The following is a 19043-nucleotide window of genomic DNA, read 5'->3' on the forward strand; positions in this document are numbered from 1 at the left end:
TCTCTATTATATATATATATATATATATATATATATAGGTTTACCAGCCAAGTCAGCGATAGCGGAGTGGGAAATGTCGGGGGAGTTGGCGGAAGGCGCCAAACGAAAACGTCTGCGGCATCACCGCCCAAAGCGAAGAACAAACACACAAGCGGATGAAGAAGAACAACAACAACAACACGAAGAGGAAGAAGAGACATACAACACAGAAGAAACGGGTGAAAACACGGAACCAACGACAACAAACACCGGGAATGAGAATCTAAACAGAGAAAGTAAAAAAGCTCGCAAGGAGATTTCAACGGAAGAAAATGAAGAAGTTCATAGGAGCAAGATACAGCAGAAACATAGACAAAAGAAGGAGAAAGAGGAAACAGAAGATCAGGAGGAGTACCAACAAGAAGAATCAAAGCAAAAACATGAATTCACGAGTTATATGGGGAATGAAAAAGTTAGACAACGGGAAAAGGTTCCCTTTGTTTCTGATTACAAAGCACTAAAGTTAAATCCACATATTGTTACGGCGCTTGAAACAGACTTCAAATTTCAGGAGTTAACAGGCATTCAGGGACGATGTATTCCCGCCGCCCTCAGTGGACGTGATTTACTCGCTGAGGCTAAAACTGGATCTGGTAAAACTCTCGCCTTTTTAATACCCGTAGTGGAAATTATTGCACGTGCTGGATTTCGTCCAAAGAATGGAACCGCCGCTGTTATTATTGGACCCACACGTGAATTATGTCTACAAATTGAAGGTGTCCTACTTAAATTACTTAAACATTTTAATGGTTCCATTACATTTCTTTGCTGTATTGGAGGTCAAAGTCGTAATCAGGAAGCTTTTAAACTTGTAAGTGGTATGATGATTGTAATGGCAACACCTGGTAGATTACTAGATCATCTTAAACTTACAACAGATTGGCTTACAAAGAATTTACTCATTCTTGCAGTAGATGAGGCAGATCGTGTGCTTGATAATGGTTTTGAAGAGGATATGCGTGAGATTGTTTCACTTCTTCCACGCCAACGACAGACTTTTCTTTTTTCCGCAACGCAAACAACTCGTGTAGAGCAATTGGCACGTATTTCATTTTACCACCCACCACTCTTTATTTCTATGAAACGTAAGGAAGATAAGGCAACTGTGGATACACTGGAACAAGGATATGTTATTTGTCCATCTGAACAACGATTACTTGTTCTCTATCACTTTGTTAAACGAAATCTTAAAAAGAAAATGATTGTTTTCTTCAGTAGTAGAAACGCCGTTAGTTTCCATTGTGAACTATTTAATTATATTGATGTTCCATGTGTAGCATTTCATGGAAAACAAAAACAACATCAACGTTCGGCAACGTATATGCAATTTTGTAATGCTCCTAGTGGGGTACTTTTTACTACCGATGTGGCGGCTCGTGGTCTTGATATTCCACAAGTAGATTGGATTGTGCAGTTTGATCCTCCAGATGATCCTGTAAAGTATGTCCATCGTGTAGGACGAACGGCACGTGCTGGACGATGTGGAAATGCCCTTATGTTTCTCTTACCACAAGAAAAATTATTTCTAAAGTATTTATACGATGATGCCCATGTCTCAGTAAACGAGTATGTCTTTGATCTGAGTAAAGTAAAAGAAAAGGTGGGGGAACAGTTAGAACAATTGGTGAATGCGAATTATTATCTTCGCACGTCTGCCCGTCAGGCTTATGAGGGATATCTTCTAAGTTACAGCAGTTCACAACTTAAAAATGTGTTTGATATTCACAATTTGGATTTGGCTGCAGTGGCAAAGGGATTTGCGTTAAGTGAACCCCCACCACTGAAATTGGATCTTTCACAGTCCGCAGCACACATGAGTAAAAAGTCACGGCGTGAAATTCACCGCATGAAAGAATCAAAGGATAGTAAACGTCGCGCCGTGAATGAAGAAGCATTAAAAAAGCGTCATATCAACGTTAGTGGCGAATGGTGAGTATGAGTGTTGTTGCTTTTTTTTTCCCCTCTTTTTTTTCTATGTTACACATATTTTTATAATTATTTCAAGGCGATTAAAAAAGTGTGTCTGTATCTATTTATGTGCTCATTACGTATTCGTATATGAGTTTTTTTTTCTCTTTCTCTCTTTCTCTGTTTTTTTTTTTCCTCTATTCTCCTTACTTTCTTTACTTCTGAGTAAGTAAGTGAGTGTGTGAGGTTAAGAGGAAGCAGAAAAAAAGAAAAAGGAAGAGGAAAAAAGAGAATAATATGAAATGATACAAACGCTTACAATTTTTTTCTTTTTAGTTTCCCCTCCAAAAAAAAAAAAAAAAAGAAACTTCTATTTATTTTCGTTTGGTATGCTCATAATTATGGAGCATATTTTTATGGTATATGCATTTACATCTATATATAATACATATATGCTTCTATACAAGCTTCTGTGGTTTCATTGAATAAATGAATATTTCTATACCCAAATGTCTTGTTTGGTTTCTTATATATATCCATACTGTACCCTTTCTTCTTCTTTTTCTTCATTTTTACTTATTTTTATTTATGTAATTGGATTATATAAAAGGTGCAGAGGTGTGGAAGACGATAAACTGTCTCTGTGTTGTCGTTTATCATCTCCAGCGAGTTAATAATCTCCATCTGGAAGTGGAGAGGAAATAACAAAAAAAAAAAAGAAAAAGAACATTGGAGAGGAAATACGGCTGTTAATTAGAGCCACGTATTTTCTCATTACACACACATACACACATAATATATATATATATATATATATATATATATATAATATAGTATTATATACATAGACAAATATCATTCCTTCACAGTCTTGTTTCTGTCTCCCCCCTTTATACTTCATTCCTAGTTTTATCAAATGAAACGGACGCGAAGTAAACTCTCGAAATATCAGCAGAGTATTAGTCCAGTGCGATGTGCACCCAGACGCCGAATGAACTCACATGATACTCAGGAGGAATTAGATGAGCAAGAGAAGCCACCACCACCACAAAAACAACAACAACGACAACAAGAAGAAAAACAACATAAACAGAAATATAAACGGAATCGTGAAGATTATTATTATGATGATGATGATGAAAGGCCATTGTTAGATTCACAAAGACCATCACGTGGTTATGCATACCTTAGAGAGGATCGTGATAATACGTTGCTACCACCGCAAACGGGAATGAACAGATATGCAGAAGTCTCAGTGCGGCCTTCCCCCTCCGTTATTCCCCCTAGAAACGCTATGGATGATAATACCGTTGGTTTTGCATCTCCACGTAGTGCACGATCAGTAACGCATGCATTTTCACATTTGCGAGATTCTATTTCTTTTGCGTTTCCACAGGTTCGTGGTAGTGTGCATGAGTCTATTAGTCCTCGTGGGAGTATGATTGTGCCACTATCTACACCTCCTCCTGCATCCAATTCACATAGTAGCATCTCCTCTTCACATTCACATAACTTAAATAGATCACGTCAGCAGCAGCAGCAACAACAACAACAGCAGTTAAATAATCGTGAGTTGTTTTATCAACCTAAACATCGCAATAGTAGTGATCAGAGTTTCTTGAGTACACGTAGCGCTATTGATTATCTAAATGGAATAGGTTCTTTAGATGAAGTACTCTCTTCTAGGGAGAGTTTAAGATCTAGTCAATTAACCGTCTCACGTCATTCAGTTTCCAAGTCAACTTTAGGACCTTTAGATCTTTCACCTATTTTAAAAGAAGAAAAACAACCAAGAGGAAGAAAACGTAAAATTTCTCCTATTTGTAGAACTCAACATAATGGAGTTCAAATTGATGTTCCGGCATCTATAGTAAATACACCTATTGTTGAGGAACGACAAATTGGTAAAGAAGCGTTGGAAGAATTTCAACGTTCTATAGCCCGTTGTTCACGTTTAACCACACTTATTGTGGGAACTATCTTTTTTATTGCAATATGGGCTGTTATGGCAGCTCCACTTGTGATGCGCTTAGATGGACCCGAGGATGTTTTTTTACGTTACTATGTAGATACTATTTCTGAATTACAATTTATATATGAAGTTCCATATATGTCTCTTAATGAAAATGATACAAGACGATTGTACCTTCGTGTTCTTAGTGAAACTCTTGAACGTCTTGAACGATCAACTTCTCATTTAAAACCAGAGAAAAATCCTAGTGGTCAAGCAATGTATTATAAACGAATGATACGGGCTTATCAAGCTGTTCAACATCGATCACGTCTTTACGCACGTAGTCGTGGAAGAAGTGGTTTACATCAATTTCTACTTGACCCCTTACGTGATGCTTTAGTATACGGTATTATGAGACACGGTTTTACAAGAACTCTTCGTGATTTAATATGGAATCCTTCATTTAGTAAAGTATGGTTGCGATTACGAGATGCGGCTCTTTGCCTTCGTCAGGATGAAAACATACCGTGTCCGACACTGTCATATTTACATGAGAAACAGCAAGAAGAGCAGGAATGTCATGAACATCAACACAAAGAAGAAGAAAATGGAGAGTCTGGTGTTTCCCCTTTGCATGATACAATGCATTGTTCGAGTCAGTTCCGTAATACTGTGATTAGAGGTGAAGAAGAGGTGCGTCACCTTAAGCGTTTGATGGAGTATGTGGGAGAGAGTTGTCGTCAGAGTAATCGTGAGTACAATCATCTCTAAACTCTAGGTGATGCTACATCCATTTTATCGTGAGATTGGTGGTTTTTTATTTGCATTTTTGCTTTTTTGGGGGGTCTTTCTTTCTTTCTTTCGTTGTTCTTTCATTTTCCTATGTCTGGGCGTACAGTACTATACTAGGCAGTACACCACATTAATATTATTAATATTAATATTAATAATAATATTAATATTATTATTATTCTCTCTGTCTGTGTGTAGTGCTTGTGTGTTGACGATTAAAAAGAGAAATGAAAAGGGAGAAAGATAATGAATGATCGGTTTTAAGGGTATGTCATGATACATGATTAAAATAAACCAAAATTGAAAGAAGAGAACACCCCCAAAAAACGAAAAAAAAAGCAAGAACATCTGAAAGTGACGCAAAGAGAAAAATAGATGGAGTTTAATCTATTCTGTATTATAATAAAATACTGACATATCATCAAGAGTGTTTTCTCTCTTTTTGATTTTATCATTATTTTTTTTTTCTGTGTCTTTTTCTTTTTTTATTCTTGTTCACTACTTTCTATCCCTTTCTCTTTCTTTCTCTCTCTCTATATATATACATATATATCTACATATGCATATCACTTTCTTTATCTTCTTTTTTATTTTATTTTTTCTTCTTGTTAATTTGTGTTCGCTCACTACCTCCATCGATGTACCCCCAAACCCCCTATATTTCTTTAGACTGGTTTTTGAACCGGTGAAATACGGTTGAGTTCTTCTTGAACTCATTTAGACGTACTACGCTGCACGACGGCGAAGACGGTGTTGCACTGCATTATTAATTCTATTATTAACCATACATTTTGTATCCAAAATTTAGGTTCCTCATGAAGTCCCTGCAGGGTGGTGAAATAAGTTCCCATTCCACTTTGCAGGCAATACCGTGCAATTTAGTTCTTCTTGGCGCCGAAGGTGTTGGTAAAACGGCGATTATACGACAATTCACAACAGGAACCTTCCACGCAGGACATGTGCCTACCACATTAGAAACAATGATACACCACCACAAAGTGGATGATGATACGTATAGACTGCATCTCTGTGATTGCTCTGGTAGTAGTGACTTTGCCAAACACCGTGCGGCGTATATTGCGGAGGCTGATGGAATTATCTTTGTTTTTTCCACAACCGATAAAAACTCTCTTGCCTCCTTGATGAAATTCACAAAGGAAGTTCTACACGTTCGACAACAGTCGGGGTTGCGAACCAATATGCCATCTCTCTTTATTGGCACAGGCACGGATAAAACAGAACAACGTGCTGTAACTCTCGTGGAGGCAGAGCGGGTGGCAGCCAGTTGTCTTTCACTCCTTAACGTTCGACGGGCACATCATTCCAAGCGAAAATATAAACCAGAGAAGCTGCAGGAAGGACTACCATTTGGCGTCTCTCCTACACATCCATTACTAGAGATTACGTGTGTGAGTCCATTTGAGGTGACTCGTGCAGTACAGGGAATGATTCGTATGGTGCGATACTTTCGATCAAATGAACGTTTACCAACATCAGATGTGATTTTTCCACAGATGACGGCTGCCAACATGGTGTTTCCACCCCCTGGTGTGGTGGTGTATCTTAGCAATAGTAGTGATGATGATATTGACAAGGAAAGTTTGGTAACAACAAAATTTGATGATATACCTTTCTTTCAAGAAGAATTTTCAACATCAAAAACGGGAAGGACAACAGATAATGAAAGTGTATTATCGGAAAGTAGTATTTGTACCATACATGATTGGCATTCTATTGTTAGGGAAGAGGTCGTAGACAAAAGTGATAGAGATTTAGTGATAATTAATAGATCAAACAAGACACCATCAGAAAAGCAGTGTTATAGTGAGGCAGAAGGGGATGGGGAGGGGAATGTGAAAGATGAACAGGAGGGAGCAAAAAGAGAAGAAGCAAATCAAGAACAACAAAAGCATCATATAAAAAATGTAAACTGTCATGAATCAACTCGTTACAAATCCGCATGGGTTGTTGCAGAAACGTCTGTAGACCCAACTCTTGCAGTATCTGAAATGACTTCATATGAGTTTGGACATCCGACTATAGGACGTGCAGGGAAAGTAGGTTTTGGTAATCAACGTTGTCCCAATTGTAGGGTCATGTAGAGTGCGTTGATCTGGTTCGCGTCTAACATCGTTTTGCTTATAAGTATTTGCATCCTTCATAGTTCGACATGATTTTTTTTTACTTAAGCTTATATATATATATATATATATATATATATATATATTATTTATTTGGTGTGCTTACGTGTGTTTGCCTGTGAAACTGGTTAATCATGAAAAAGTATTCCCCTCTCCCTCACTCAATCGATTTTTTCTTCTAGTGAGTTGATTTCTCTGTGTGTATTTTGCTGTTCCCGTATTATTTTGCCCTTAAAATTGTACTGGGATCCGTTTGCTCCCCATAGGTATTTGTCTGTTTTTTTTTAGTATGGATCTACATAACTGAATGACATTTTTTTTTAAGTTGAAAACTTGTCGTTCGTTTTGGTGCTGCAATAGAGAGAGGGCTATGAAAGCAAGCATTAGAGAACACAGGAAAGACGGCGTCAAAAGTAAGGGCGAGGGCGTAGGTTGAAATTAAATCAACTCCAGTATTGTAGTTTATTACCAATTCTTCCTTACCCTTAAATTTGTTACCTCACTTCTCCAGTGAGACGAATGCTGTTGTGTGTGTGTGTTTCACTGGAATTATTTGCTTTTTTAGCAGCATTACTTAATCAATTGATTTAACTGCTTTCACAAAACCGCTTATTGGTGGACTTGCTATTGTGAATATTTATCTGAATTTTTATTATTTATTTCCCTTTGCGTTGCTTTTTTGTGTCGTTATATGTGTGTAGTGTTATTGTTATTTTTTTCTCCTCCTTTTCATCTTTTTTTTTCCCTCTTACTCTTCCTCTCTTTATTTTTTTATTTTTCTTTTCTGTATGGTTGTTTTATTATTATTATTATTATTATTATGAATACACATCAATATTTCCCTTAATACTAGTACGAAGGGAAGCAATGCGAACCGTCACAGAGGATAAAATTCCTATTCCTTTGATTCCTGATACAGAGTTAAGTGATGTTCGTATAGGAGCTACAGACCCTGCTCTTTTCTTTTGCATCGCGCTTGATTCACCATGTAAAGTGACAATAGACTTTCAAGAATTTAACAGTGCTGCACGTTGTGTATTAATGCTTAGTCCTACTGATCCTCGTCCTAGTAAACATACTGCAGTATGGAAGAATCTTTCTCCAGATCAAAATAAAACAGTAACTGTACTTCCAGCAGATCCATCTTATAAACTAGGATTATTATATCTTGCTGTGCGCTATGTGGAAACAAGTGGGAATACTTTTATTCGTATCAAATTAACATTACGAAATCAATATGAAGCTGAATGGTATTCTCTTGCTAATCGTGCTTTGTATTACGGTATGTGGTCAGGATTTTCTTATCACGGTCGTGGACGTTGTATATATGGTGTGGCACCAAATGCTTTAGAGGATGGTGACATAAGTTGGAGTGGACGAAGTCTACGACGTCAAAGTGAGGCGTTATCTTGGCAAATGGACTTCACAAAAGTATTAGATGCTGCTATAATGGATGTTGCTAAAAAAGAAATGGGATGGTTAATTCTTTCTTTACCTTCCCCAACGATGGAAATTTATGATGGAGATTGGGTTAATGGAAAGAAGGAAGGAACTGGAGTTTATCAATGGAATGATAGAGCATACATTGGAATGTGGAAAGGAGGTTTTCGCGAAGGATTTGGTGTAATGCAAGTTCGTGATGGTTTTCGCTACGAAGGAGATTGGCTAAATGATAAAAAAAATGGTAAAGGTAAAGCTTTATACCCAGATGGAACACAATACCAGGGTAGCTGGAAAGATGATGTACGAAGTGGTTTGGGTATTTTTACCTACACAAATGGTATTGTCATTCATGGAAGATGGAAAAATGATTTACTAGATTCCGAAGTTACAGCCGATTATCCTGATGGATCCCGTTATGTAGGTCAATGGTGTTATGACCTTCGCCATGGTGAGGGAACCTATACAGATGCCGTTGGTAATGTTTTTAAAGGAACATGGAATATGGATAAACGGACAGGGAAAGGACTGATGAAATTTGCCAATGGGGTTGATTGTGAGGCGGATTGGAAGGAGGATGTCCGCAAGGATGGGACCTTTACCTTTCCAAACGGTGAGGTGTACGTTGGGGGCTGGAATGATGCCCTCTGCCTGCGGGAGGGGGTGGGCCGGTGTGTGTACCCCAACGGGGATGTCTACGAGGGCCATTGGGCGGGGGGGAAGAAGGACGGCTTCGGCACCCTCACCCACGCCGGGGGGGAGCGGCGGTATGAGGGGGAGTGGGCCGCCGACCGCCGCCACGGACTCGGCCGCCTGGAGGATGTGGAGGGCGTCTATCAGGGAGACTTCCGCGATGATCTCCGCAGCGGGACGGGTCTGTACGTTGGCCGCCATGGATCACTTTACCGTGGGGAGTGGCAGGATGATGGACGTGTGGGGGCCGGTATTGGATTTGATGCCGTCACTGAGACGATTAAAGAAGGCGTCTTTCTTCTTGGACATCTCCAGAGTGTCGGACGGGCTCGATCCAGCAAAGACGCCTATGATGGGACATGGGTCGACGGCAAGCGCCATGGAGTGGGTGTTACATCCCTCCCAAACGGAGACGTTGTAAGAAATGTCTGGTCCCATGGGAAACGGCAGGATGGAGAAGTGCTCTACAAGTACGCTAATGGGGATGTGTATGAAGGAGAGTGGCATGATGGCCTACGTCATGGCACAGGTACACAGCGCTACGCCGACGGTTCCGTGTACGCAGGTGAGTGGAGCAATGATAAACCCCATGGACGTGGTATCTATACAGATTCACGTGGAGAAATACTTGAAGGAGAGTGGCGCGAAGGGACACGCATTGATGTGCGAGGTCGGTTGCATTTTGTCGATGGTAGCGTTTACGAGGGTGATTTATGTGGCGGGAAACCTCATGGCAATGGACGATTGAGTTACCCAGACGGTACCAGTTTTGAGGGAACATTTCGAGATGGCGTGTATGTGTTGTAAGTTATCTTCACTTTTTTATTTTTATTTTCTTTCCTTCCTCAAAGGAAGGAAAGGAGGATAAGAGAGTGGGGTGTCTCATGTATTTGAGCTTATTTGGAAGTGCAAAGAAATCCAAAAGAAGAACAAACAACCCTTCTTTGAGGGGTGGTTGGGGGTGTTAGAAGAAGCAATAAAATATATATATATATCTTTCTATTTGTTTCTTTTTAATCATGAGTTTGATGTGATAATGTTTATTTTCTTTTTTTTCTTTTGTTTTTGTACAACTGAAGTTGCAACCGCAGTTGCATTTTGACAGAGACGGGTTTAGGATATGCACAGAAACAGAGAACTAGAGTTTGGCTACAAAGGAAGCCCAGAGAGTAACGGGAAGAAAGGTAAATATGTACATGATGAGGAAGGAAGAATAACAGTTTCTCCTATTCCTTATCTTGGTATGACGAGTATCGGTCCGACTCATCCGGATGAAACTATTTCAACATCAATGAGTAATTCTTGGTTAATGGAACCAGAAAATATGAGGCGTCGTCAAGAAGATGAAGAGGTACGAAGCCATTTAGTTCAACTTGATTTACTACGACAAGAGTGTGAACGTACTGGAAAATATCGAAAAGCACAAGAATGTGTTGATAGAATTCGTGAAATTAATCTTCGTTATGCCAAAAAAATTGAAATTGAAGCTCGAAAGGTAAATGTAGGATGGAAAAAACAGATGATGGAGGAACAGGAACTTGAGATCCTCACATTTCACTCTATGTGGGAGAATAAAATGAAGGAATATGATGAAGATGCTGAACTTTTATTACGTGGACTTCATCGACAGCAAACAATGGAGATGCAATCAGAGGAAGATGCTATTCGCTTAGAACTTATGGAGAAGCGTCCAAGACCTTCTAAGACTTTAGTTGAACTTCAAGATAAGTTAAAAGCTTTTGTACAACAAAAAATGTACATGGATGCTGATCAGGTAAGAAAGGAAATTAATCGTCGAAAACTAGAAGAACAAGAAGAATTTGAAAAACAATTGGAAAAAAAATTACGTGAACGTTTACATGCCGTTGGAGAAAAATTCCGTCTAGAACGAATGTCAGTGGAACAACGACTCACAGTAAACAGAGAAGAACTGCTTTCTCAACGTCGACGAGATTTTGACACACTCACTAAAAAACATAAAGCTGCGATTTCTTCTCAAGAACAATCCATTTCTCTCATTATTACCAAGGCACAGGATTGTATTCGTCGTCAAGTAAAGGCGTATATTAAAGATCCTGTAAAGACAGGATTAGACCTTGTACACTTATCACAAGTGGCATTTGGAGGCAGTGGGCGGCAGCGCAGTGAAAAGAAGAATAATGAACGAAGGATGGAGTGGGGTGCAAGTGGAAGGGAAGGGACTTCTTTTCTCTCTGCTAGACATCGAGATGGTTCTTCCAAACTGTTTTTTTCTTCTTCAATACAGCAGTCACCTGCGCGTGTGACGACATCTGTTCGACCTCCATGGCAAGACTAAACGCTATATTGTATACTCTGTACTTATCGTTAAAAGGAGAATAAGTTATAGTAGAAAAAAAAATCATTGTGTATTGCTTTAACAATGCATATGTGTTCTCCATACTATTATCTTTATTATCTTTATTATTATTTTGTTGTTCTTGAGTTTGGTGGGATGGGCTTTTTCTCTTTTTTTTTGAAGTATTGTATTTTTTTTTTATGATTTTTAAACTCTTTGCGTCCTGTAAGTTTTTTTTATCTTTTCTTTTTTTACTTGCTGTTTCTTATTGGCATTATTTACATTTTATTTTTTATTTTTCTTTCCCTTTTTTTTCTTGTATTTCAATTCACACCTATATAATATTTGTATTTATTATTACCATTATTATCATCATGTAGTTTTTCTTGTTTTTTTTTTTGAGGTGATAGGGGTTTAGAAGGGGGAAGAATGGGTATTGCCGGTTTCTATTTGTGGTTGCAGCGATGGTATAGCGACTGCGTACAGGATGTTCCCGAATCCATTGTTGAGGCCGCATTAAAGGGTCAAATGCTTTCAGAAAAGGAAGATAATTCTATGAGGCGATTTGATAACTTGTATCTTGATATGAATGGCCTTATTCATCCTTGTTGTCATGATACAGCACCATTACCTGAACCAGAATCCGAAGAGGAAATGTTCGAGCGTATATTTGCTCAGATGGATCTACTTTACAAAGTGGTTCGACCACGTAAGTGTCTTGTGCTTTGCGTCGATGGTGTTGCACCACAGAGTAAAATGAATCAGCAACGTAGTAGACGTTTTCGTGCGGCAGAGGAACGATTAGAAAGTGATGCACTTTCTCAAGAGTGTGCAGAGGCGGTTATGAAAAAAGGTCTTCCACGTCCTAATACAAAAGAAAGATGGGATCATAATGTGATTACTCCTTCTACGGCGTTTATGGAACGAGTAGGACTTGCTATAGAATGGTTTGTAATGAAAAAACTTAATGAAGATCCTGATTGGCGTCATATAACTGTAATATTCTCAGATGCTCATGTTCCAGGTGAAGGAGAACATAAAATTATGCAGTATATTAGAGGACTACGTTCACAACCTGGTTATGATCCACGTACATCACATGTAATTCATGGAATGGATGCTGATCTTATTTGTTTGGGTTTGTCTACTCATGAAGAACATGTTACTATTTTACGCAATCAACTCACAGAGACTTTTCAACCTGAGTATAATCGTTTTTGCTACTTTAGTTTATATAAATACCGTCAACGTTTAAAAGATGACTTTAGTAGTATTGGAAAAATGAATTTTGAAAGAGTATTGGATGATTTTGTTTTTTTATGTTTTTTTGTAGGAAATGATTTCTTACCACATGTTCCCTTGATTTCTATTAAAACAAAAGGAATTGAATTATTACTGGATCACTATGTGCGAAGTTTTAAAACTCATTCCTACCTTACCAATAAAGGTGAAGTTAATTACAATACCTTGTCAAGGTTTCTACGAAGTTTTGTACAAAATTTTATGGTGACACTTAAAAGAGAATATGGAGGAGTATTGAGAGCCAAAGAACGAGCAAAAGTAAATGTTGAAGAACGTATAAAACGAAGTGAAGAAGAACTTGAAGGTTTATATAAATCTTTTGAGTTAAATTGTAGTGATGTGCAGGAATTAAGTGATGCTGCTCATAAAGTTTTATTATCTATTTTAAAAGAACGAACACGTCTTGTTGCCGATAAACAACCTTTAGGATTTTCTTACGTAGATGATAATCACCGTGATGGATATTATGAAAATAAATTTGGTTGGAATCCTCAAAATCGTGAAGAATTTGAAGCCAATGTTAAACTTTGTTGCGCCGAATATTTACGTGGAACTCAGTGGGTGATGCGATATTATACAACCGGGTGTCCCTCATGGGATTGGTTTTACCCATTTCACTACGCTCCCCTTTTGCAGGATCTTGCACAGTTTACAGATGATGTTAATGTGGAGATGACACTAGGAACACCGCGACATCCGGTGGTACAACTCTTAGCGGTATTACCACGATTAAGTGTGCACGCATTACCAGAGGGATTGCACGAGGCGGTGAAAAATCCCGCGTCTGTGCTTGGGGCATTTTATCCAGAAAAGGTGGATGTAGACTTTAGTGAGGCGTATTTCTCTTATCAGGGTGTATTACGATTGCCCTTTATTGATAGTGTGAAACTGCAATTAGCGTGTCAGAAGATTGTGGAGTTGGAACCTGATAATGGTGTAACACTGCTACTCACTCATGAATCAAGTTTACTTTCTCGTGCATTAGAACAACTCCTGGGAGAAGTAAAAAAAGGTACTAGTACACTAACTACAACAATGCGTCTAATTCCACGTAGTGTCTCTGTTAATATGCCTATTGCAGGAAGTGTTGGATATTACGATATGGAGTGGCCACGTCACGCTAAACTTGAATGTCCAGATCTCGGTATTGCCAAGGATACTTCATACGGGAAACCGATTAAAGATAATGCCGTACGCTGCTATCGTTATGAAATGAAGAAGGATGCCAAGTATAAACCGGAACTTCTGCAAAGTAAAAGGGAGGCTTCAGAGACTTCACCCACACGGGTAGTAGAAACTACAAGGAAAAATACAAGAAAGAGAAAACGGCAAGAAGAAGTTGAATCAACAGAAGCACAAACGACATGTGGATCATCTCTGGCCGTTCATCACGAGAATAATAATAATAATAATAATAATAATAATAATAATAATAATAATAATAATAATAATAATAATAATAATAATAAGAGTACTAAAAGAACAACACCATCACCAGTTAGAACGAAACGTAGACGAGAAGAAAATGTGGAGGAAGTGTTAACTCCAAATAAGAAGAAGAACAAGAAGGAAGATCAGTCTGAGAGCAAAGTGGAGAAGTCAAAAAGTGAATCTCCATCAAGGAAAAAGAAAATGGTAAAAAAGAATGCTAAACAAAGCCCTCTTTCACTTAAAAACAACAAGAAGAAGAAGAATCAAAAATAGATTAAAGTAAGTTTTATGTAATGTATACTATTGAGTTTGAAGCTCTATAAATGGATAGATTGCCTGGAAACACGCAGACAGAGTGAAATAATTTTACAGTCCGAAATCGATATGAAGGGGAAAGAGGAAAAAAATAAAGAAGTAAGAGTTATAATAGAGGCAGAAGAATTAACACACAGTAATCAGTATATTGAGGTACATTTATATATGATATATTCGATCAGAGGAAGGCTTTTTTTTTACTTTTTTTTGTGAGGATAAATTCCCATAAAATGATGATGATGATAATAATAATAATAATAATAATAATAATAATAATAACAATAATAATAATAATAATAATAATAATAATAATAATATACGCGTATAAATATATGTAGGTTTATACCGATAAAATAATAAAGGAAAAGAATTAAAAGATATTACACTTCCTCATTTTACATATCATTTTATTATTACTTGTGTTATTATTATTAACCCTTTCCTTCTTTTTGGTAGCCATACCGGTGTCAGCCAACTCTTTGCAAGGAATCCTAGAGACAGTTTCTTTTTCCATCACTTTACAAAACAGGGGAAATCAAAAAAAAAAAAAAAAGAAAAATAAGGAAAGAAGTAAGATTTCAATCTAAAAATATGAACGTTGTGGGATCTGTAGGCTGCTTTGTCCCTGGACGTGTTTGCTTGATTGGTGAACATAGTGATTGGGCGGGAATGTATGCCTTACCAGAGTACCCAGAACTAAAACCAGGTCGATGTTTAGCTTATGGTACACCGTGCGGATTACATAATAAAGCTGAATTGCAATTGACTGAGTTTCCCCCTAAAACAGATACAGTAACAGAAGCTGAAGTATCTCCAGTTATGGCAGATCATGATGGTATTGGTTATTTTTTTTATGTCTTCAGTGCGACCAAGTGGTGAACGACTGGATACCTCTTTACCTTTAGAGGTTAAATTAATGAGAAAGCATGCTGTTAATGGTGGTTTTTTTGCTTATGTTTATGGGACTATCACCGTTGTTCTTGAACGATATGAAAATTTAATTATCAAGAGTCTTTACTCCCTTAGGGACTCCTTTAAGGGTAAATATAAGTATGCTGTGATCAAAATAGATAACAAAACGGATTTTCCCATTGGAAAAGGTCTTTCTAGCAGCGCTGCAGTATGTGTAACAATTGCTCGTTGTTTTAATTCCCTTTTTGAAATTGGAATGACAATAGAGGAGATAATGGATGTGGCTTTCTGTGGTGAACTTCTTACAGGGGCAGATTGTGGCCGCTTAGTTTAATGTGTGGCATTTGGACAAAACTGTTGTGTCGATCTACGCTTTCATGGATCTAAAATGCAAGTGAATACTATTCGAATCCCTCCTACGAGTGTGTTTTATTTCGTAGTTGCAGACTTGAGTGTTAAGAAGGATACCAAGAAAATATTACACGAATTGGGAAGTTGTTTTCCTCCTTCAGGCTATAATCCTATTAAGAGTGCTGTAAGGGATTTCCTAGGCTGTGCGGAATGGGGATGCTGAGAGACTTGGTCAGGTGTTTACGGAGTATCAACGATTGTTTGATGTACATTTAATTCCAGCTTGTGATGAATTGCAGGCACCGCGGCTTCACACCGTACTTAATGACGATCGTGTGAAACAATTAAGTTGTGGTGGAAAGGGCGTGGGAAGTCGGGGTGATGGTTCAGTGCAACTGGTGTGTAGAAATGAAAGAGAACGACAAGAACTTATTCGTGTTCTTGAGGATTGCTTGAATTGCCATGCTATGCCTTTTTCCCTGAGGGGAAGTGAATATATATAAACTGATGGCGTTTGAATTATGGGGATAAACGAAAAAAACAAAACAAAACAAAAGATAATAATAATAATAATAATAATAATAATAATAATAATAATAATAATAATAATAATAATAATAATAATTATTATTATTATTATTATTCATTGCCTGATGTCCCTGAGACTTGCAGGATCATCCAATATGAACAGGGAGAGAGGGATAGATAAAGAAAAAGAGAGAAACATATACACATATTACACACTCTCTATTCTCTCATCCCTCATTCACGTTTTCCTTTCTCTCTTTCTCTTGATCTATCCCTATTTATCTCACTCTATCTATCAATCTCTTTTTGTCGACCTTTCTTAGGTTATCTCTCTTTTCATGTTTATAAAAGGTTTATTTGCTTTATTTATTTTCCGTCTGATAACCCAATTTTGGGCTTATAAGGGCGTAGATTGAATATATTCCTTTCTTTTCAATAAAAAAAAAAAACGGATATGGGTTGGGTGGTGAATGGATATATTTTATTTTCATTTATTTATTTTTATTTTTTTGTTTTTGCTGTTTGGCTTTTTTTCTCTCTTTGTTATTTTCATGACGTTTTGCAAATTTTCATTCTATGATTTCTTTCTTTCTAAGGACAGAAGCAGCCACAGAGTAACAAGCGTGTGTGCCTATATAAAAAGCAAAAAAGAAAAAAAATGACGCTGAGTGCAATGGATGGTAAGAAAGATGTGGCTTCCTTCTATGAGAAGGGTGAACAAATGTATCAACGTGGATTATTCCTTATGCAATGTGGTCTGTTTAGGGAAGCTATTAACGCCTTTGCAAAGGCATCTTTCTTCGTTCCACAGAAACCACAACCTCTTATTACCGCAGCCGAGTGCTATGTTTCACTCTGTGATTTCCAAGGAGCTGTTAAACAGTATCGCCGTTCACTTTGGTTAATGCGTCCCCGTGAGAAGGGATATCATGCGGAAGAGGAGGGGTTTGAGGTGGACACCCTCCGCTTTGGTATTCCGCTTCATCCTGGAAGTAATGATGCAGACGTGGAGAGTTTTGATTTGGATATTAGTGGGACAAATGAAGGGAGTTCTTTTGTGCGGTTTAGTCGACCAGTTTCTGCAAATGCATTTATATCCACAACCGCCTCTTCGCGATTACGTGCGGCAGCGGCAATGGCACGATCAGGGGATGAACAAGCTCTTGCAGAAGCCGTACAAACACGATTAGCGGGTATTCTGGATGCCTTAAGTATTGTTCTTTTTAATACGAAAGATTATGCACAGGCTTTACGTTTTGCTGATGAATCTCTTGAACTTCGTCAACATCCACAGGTGGAATTACACCGTTGTGCGTACCTTATTGCACTGGAACGTGAGGATGAGGCAGAGAAGAGTTTAGAAAAACACCTTCGTGAGAATCCAAACTTTTTAATTGAATCTAGTTCTTTATTAATACATCTCTATTGTCTACGTCAGGCTTTTAGACATGCAAAAGAATTACTAGATAAAATACCTATTGAAGAACGCCAACATCCACAAGTTTTACTTTCAGAACATATATTTGATTCTACTTATTCTGTTTTTCGTCAACGTTCAGTAGATCAAGCAGATATTCAAGGACTCAATCGTTGTCTAACTGTCTTTCCAGAGGATGCTACTTTACTTTTTGAGCGTGCCAAATATTATATTAAAAAAGGAAAGGAAAAGAAGGCAGTTTCTGATTTATTTCGCTGTATTAAAGTTTCAGATGGTCATCATAAGGCTGCTATAGAGTTAATGACACAAACTCTATTTCATCTTGGCTCAACTGTTGATGGAAAGAATGGTATTAAAGATGCCATTGAATATTATTCAACATCTCTTATGTGGCAAGCAGATAATATTCCAGTCCTTCTTGCTCGTGGTGATTGTTATGCAAAAATTGAAGATTACCAACGAGCATTACAAGACTTTATGCGTGTAGAAAGTATTTGTCCAAAATATCCTCCAGCTACAAAACGAATAGGTTTTTTACATGATGTTTGGGGTTCAAAATTTCACTCTAAAGGTAAATTATTAGAGGCAGAAAGGGAATTTAGTAAAGCTATTGCTACATTTGATACCGAGCCTTTATTTTATTACCATCGAGCATGTTGTCGATTTGACTTGAATGAACCTCGATATGCTTTACGTGATGTTTTATCATGTCAACACCTTAATCCTACGGATCCAATGATTAAAGACTTTATTAATGCACATATTGGAAAAATGTCTACAAAAGCAGATCTTCCGGAAAAACGTGATATAAAATTACCAGAGTTATCTGCAGGTGTTTCTCGTCGTGCGATGACACTCTATGGGTGTTCGAATGCTAAGAGAATCAGAAGGAAACGGGATCAAGAATATGATAAAGCAATGGAGGAAGAAGAGGAAGAAGAAGGGGATAGTATAGCTTCTCAGATAAGGTTCGGTAGAGGAAAATCACAGTCTTTACGAACAGTATTAAAATGTAAAAAGGCAACTTTTTCATTACCAGAGAATCATGTGAGTGGTTTAATGAAGACGTATCCTATATCTCCACGAGTAGATAGAAAAACTGCTTAGTTCACTTGATATTCAATGTAAAAAAGAAAAAAAGAGGAGGAAAGCAGGAAAGAAAAGAAAAAAAGAATCTCACGTAGTGTACACAGGCACTACTTTGCTTATTGGAACTTTTTTATTTTACTATTTTCATATGGTTTGCTTTAATATATTTCAATCCCTCTACACTTATGGGGGAGAAGATTTATCTCGCTTTATTAGTGGATTCTTTTTTTTTTTCGTTCTGTTTCTGTATGTATATCTGCATCTGTAAATATTAATCCACATATATGCCCCATGCCTTTCCAAAACATTTTTTTTTCTTTGTTACCAATAACCAAAAAACGAAAAAGATAAAAGAAGAAATACCTGCTCTTAGCAATCAATAAAAAGGTAATA

General features: G+C 37.6%; 9 protein-coding genes across 9 annotated transcripts; all 9 read left to right on the top strand.

Annotated features, from left to right (window-relative positions):
* Positions 1 to 73: 73 nt before the first annotated feature.
* LSM04_008652 (protein of unknown function DUF4217) lies at positions 74 to 1972 on the top strand (the record flags this gene model as incomplete). Its single annotated transcript, XM_067339061.1, has 1 exon — positions 74 to 1972. One exon carries the CDS (start codon positions 74 to 76, stop codon positions 1970 to 1972), a length of 1899 nt encoding a protein of 632 aa, XP_067188048.1.
* Positions 1973 to 2863: 891 nt separating this feature from the next.
* Positions 2864 to 4672, top strand: LSM04_000340 (uncharacterized protein; the record flags this gene model as incomplete). The annotated part of the gene is made up of 1 exon (XM_067339062.1): positions 2864 to 4672. The coding sequence occupies one exon, from the start codon at positions 2864 to 2866 to the stop codon at positions 4670 to 4672; it is 1809 nt and encodes a 602-aa protein (XP_067187696.1).
* An 836-nt stretch (positions 4673 to 5508) lies between these two features.
* Positions 5509 to 6795, top strand: LSM04_000914 (Small GTPase; the record flags this gene model as incomplete). Its single annotated transcript, XM_067339063.1, has 1 exon — positions 5509 to 6795. The coding sequence occupies one exon, from the start codon at positions 5509 to 5511 to the stop codon at positions 6793 to 6795; it is 1287 nt and encodes a 428-aa protein (XP_067187711.1).
* A 906-nt stretch (positions 6796 to 7701) lies between these two features.
* On the top strand, positions 7702 to 9774 carry LSM04_004545 (MORN motif; the record flags this gene model as incomplete). Its single annotated transcript, XM_067339064.1, has 1 exon — positions 7702 to 9774. The coding sequence occupies one exon, from the start codon at positions 7702 to 7704 to the stop codon at positions 9772 to 9774; it is 2073 nt and encodes a 690-aa protein (XP_067187862.1).
* A 313-nt stretch (positions 9775 to 10087) lies between these two features.
* Positions 10088 to 11284, top strand: LSM04_007887 (uncharacterized protein; the record flags this gene model as incomplete). The annotated part of the gene is made up of 1 exon (XM_067339065.1): positions 10088 to 11284. One exon carries the CDS (start codon positions 10088 to 10090, stop codon positions 11282 to 11284), a length of 1197 nt encoding a protein of 398 aa, XP_067188005.1.
* Positions 11285 to 11713: 429 nt separating this feature from the next.
* On the top strand, positions 11714 to 14290 carry LSM04_001678 (Xrn1; the record flags this gene model as incomplete). Its single annotated transcript, XM_067339066.1, has 1 exon — positions 11714 to 14290. The coding sequence occupies one exon, from the start codon at positions 11714 to 11716 to the stop codon at positions 14288 to 14290; it is 2577 nt and encodes an 858-aa protein (XP_067187743.1).
* A 633-nt stretch (positions 14291 to 14923) lies between these two features.
* Positions 14924 to 15211, top strand: LSM04_005593 (Galactokinase galactose-binding domain; the record flags this gene model as incomplete). The annotated part of the gene is made up of 1 exon (XM_067339069.1): positions 14924 to 15211. One exon carries the CDS (start codon positions 14924 to 14926, stop codon positions 15209 to 15211), a length of 288 nt encoding a protein of 95 aa, XP_067187906.1.
* Positions 15212 to 15248: 37 nt separating this feature from the next.
* On the top strand, positions 15249 to 16098 carry LSM04_002022 (GHMP kinase N-terminal domain; the record flags this gene model as incomplete). Its single annotated transcript, XM_067339070.1, has 2 exons — positions 15249 to 15572; positions 15796 to 16098. The coding sequence occupies 2 exons, from the start codon at positions 15249 to 15251 to the stop codon at positions 16096 to 16098; spliced, it is 627 nt and encodes a 208-aa protein (XP_067187766.1).
* Positions 16099 to 16796: 698 nt separating this feature from the next.
* LSM04_000158 (Tetratricopeptide repeat) lies at positions 16797 to 18668 on the top strand (the record flags this gene model as incomplete). Its single annotated transcript, XM_067339071.1, has 1 exon — positions 16797 to 18668. The coding sequence occupies one exon, from the start codon at positions 16797 to 16799 to the stop codon at positions 18666 to 18668; it is 1872 nt and encodes a 623-aa protein (XP_067187691.1).
* Between the last annotated feature and the right edge of the window lie 375 nt (positions 18669 to 19043).

The sequence above is a fragment of the Trypanosoma melophagium genome (assembly GCF_022059095.1).
Source record: "Trypanosoma melophagium isolate St. Kilda chromosome Unknown ctg4segment1, whole genome shotgun sequence".
NCBI lineage: Eukaryota > Euglenozoa > Kinetoplastea > Trypanosomatida > Trypanosomatidae > Trypanosoma > Trypanosoma melophagium.